This window comes from Petaurus breviceps, unplaced genomic scaffold (genome assembly GCF_028583685.1).
Source record: "Petaurus breviceps papuanus isolate PSGF00001 unplaced genomic scaffold, PetGlider_PUasm1.0 90804, whole genome shotgun sequence".
Classification (NCBI taxonomy): Eukaryota; Metazoa; Chordata; class Mammalia; order Diprotodontia; family Petauridae; genus Petaurus; species Petaurus breviceps.
The window spans coordinates 6801400-6803578 of record NW_027187348.1 but is presented as its reverse complement, the minus strand read 5'-3'; the positions used below and the strand labels follow the sequence as shown (position 1 = coordinate 6803578).

Here is a 2179-nt window from a genome sequence, read left to right as displayed (position 1 = left end):
AATTTTAAAAATTTAATATAATGACAATTATCCATGTTATATTTTGTAATATGCTCTATATCTTGTTTGGTTATAAATTCTTCCCTTACCTACAAATCTTACTAGCAAACTATTCTTTGCTCTCCTAATTTATTCATGACATCATCTTTTATATCTAAATTATGTATTCATTTTGACCTTATCTTGGTACACAGTTTAATATGTTGTTCTATATATAGTTTCTGCCATATTGTTTTCCAGTTTTTCCATCCAATAGTGAGTTTTTGTCCCAAAAGATTTGGTCTTTGGGGTTATCAAATATTAGATTATTATCATCATTTACTGCTGTGTATTGTGTTCCTAATCTATTCCACTGATCCATCACTTTATTTTTTAGCCAGTACCAGGTTATTTTGATGATCATCACTGTATAGTGCAATTTGAGATCTCACATGACATTATTTTATGGTTGTTTGGAGGTAAATTTGGGAAAGTTCTGACTAAGTTCCTGCCTTACTCTACCATCTTGGCTTCATCTTCCAAGTCTGTTCCATTAGTAAAGCAGGAAGGTATTTCCACTGTGCCCAATTTTCATTCAGTTCTATATCTGTAAGCTAGAATATAGTGATGAGTAATGGAGAGAAGGAAAAATTTATTTGGGGTTGTAGTCAAAAGAAGAAGTAAAGATTCAAGGAAAATCTAGCAAAACTAACCTGGACACTATTGTTGACTTCAGTCAGCTCTATCACCTTCTCAACCAGAGGACAGCTCTCATGCAACCACCCTTCATGGCCTCATGCATTTCCTTGTTCCTCAGAGTATAAACTAAGGGGTTGAGCATAGGCAATAGCACAATGTGTAGCACTGAGATAGCTTTGTCCTGGGATTGATCCCGAAAAGGCCAAGCATAGACACAGAGTGCAGGAATGAAGGTCATTACCACCACTGTTATGTGGGCACCACAAGTAGATAATGCCTTAGCTCGAGCATGAGCTGAGTGGGCTCTTAGGGTAACAAGAATAACAGAGTAGGATGTAAGCAAGGCCAGAAAGACTATCAAGGTGACCAGCCCACTGTTTCCAACCAGTAGGAGTTCCACAGCATATGTGTCTGTGCAGGCCAGCTCCAGAACCTGCATGATGTCACAGTAGAAGTTGTCCAACTGGTTAGGACCACAGAAGGGAAGTGGAAGCAAGAGGGCAAGTTGGAGGGATGAATGTACCAATCCCCCTAGCCAAGAAGCCAATAAGAAACGACTCATGGTAACTGTATTCATGAGGGCAGCATAATGTAGTGGTCTACAGATGGCAACATAGCGGTCAAATGCCATGATTACTAGATGAAGGATCTCAGTGCCACCAAGGAAATGGATGAAGAAGAGCTGGGTAAAGCAACCTGAAAATGAGATTTGCTTGCTCTCTGCCAGCAGGTCTCTCAGCATCCTTGGAGTGGCTATTAGAGAATAGCAAATGTCAACAAAAGACAAGTGGCCTAGGAGGGAGTACATGGGTGTGTGGAGGCGAGGGCTTATCCAGATAGTCAGGAGTACAAAGAAGTTTCCCAAAATGGCAGTGATGTATACAACAAAAAAGGTAGCAAATAGTAGAGTCCGCAATTCCAGAGACTGCACTAGTCCCTGGAAGATAAATCCTGTCACTCTGGTGCTGCTATTTCCATGGTCCAAAGAACTGTCACTGAAGAACTGAAGAAAAAGAAAAAAAAAGATTTATCAGTATTGTGATTTCCTCTCTTACTTCCATGACCCCAATAGAAATAGGGAAGAGAAAACTCAAGTTGAACCTTCCAACCAACTGGTGCCCTCTATCTATTAAGAATTCTTAAGTTCTGAGTAAGATATAAAGAAATTACTCCTTAAATATTCTATTTTAAATAGTTTTCTCCTGTATTGCTGTACTTAAAAAGGGGTATTTTCATTTTTTGGCAGAAGAGGTCAAGATTAGCTTGTTAAAACTAATCTTTATTATTCTACGCTAATATCCTTTAGTTGTATAGAGGAGGTTGTAGAATATGTTAGAATCATATCCACAAGGGAAACCTATTCATCATCAAAAAGATTCAATCTGGGGGTAAAGAATGGAGAACGGAGGTACCTTGATGGCACAGACTATTTTTTTTAATTTTGTATCATCAATGCTTAGTGTAGTGTCTTTCAAAAAAGAAGTGCTTAATAAGTGTTACT

General features: G+C 38.4%; 1 protein-coding gene across 1 annotated transcript; it reads right to left on the bottom strand.

Moving 5' to 3' along the window:
* Nucleotides 1-724: 724 nt before the first annotated feature.
* On the bottom strand, nt 725-1696 carry LOC138147648 (olfactory receptor 4D1-like; the record flags this gene model as incomplete). Its single annotated transcript, XM_069070240.1, has 1 exon — nt 725-1696. A coding segment is annotated over one exon (972 nt), but the record flags the coding sequence as incomplete, so codon positions are not given.
* Between the last annotated feature and the right edge of the window lie 483 nt (nt 1697-2179).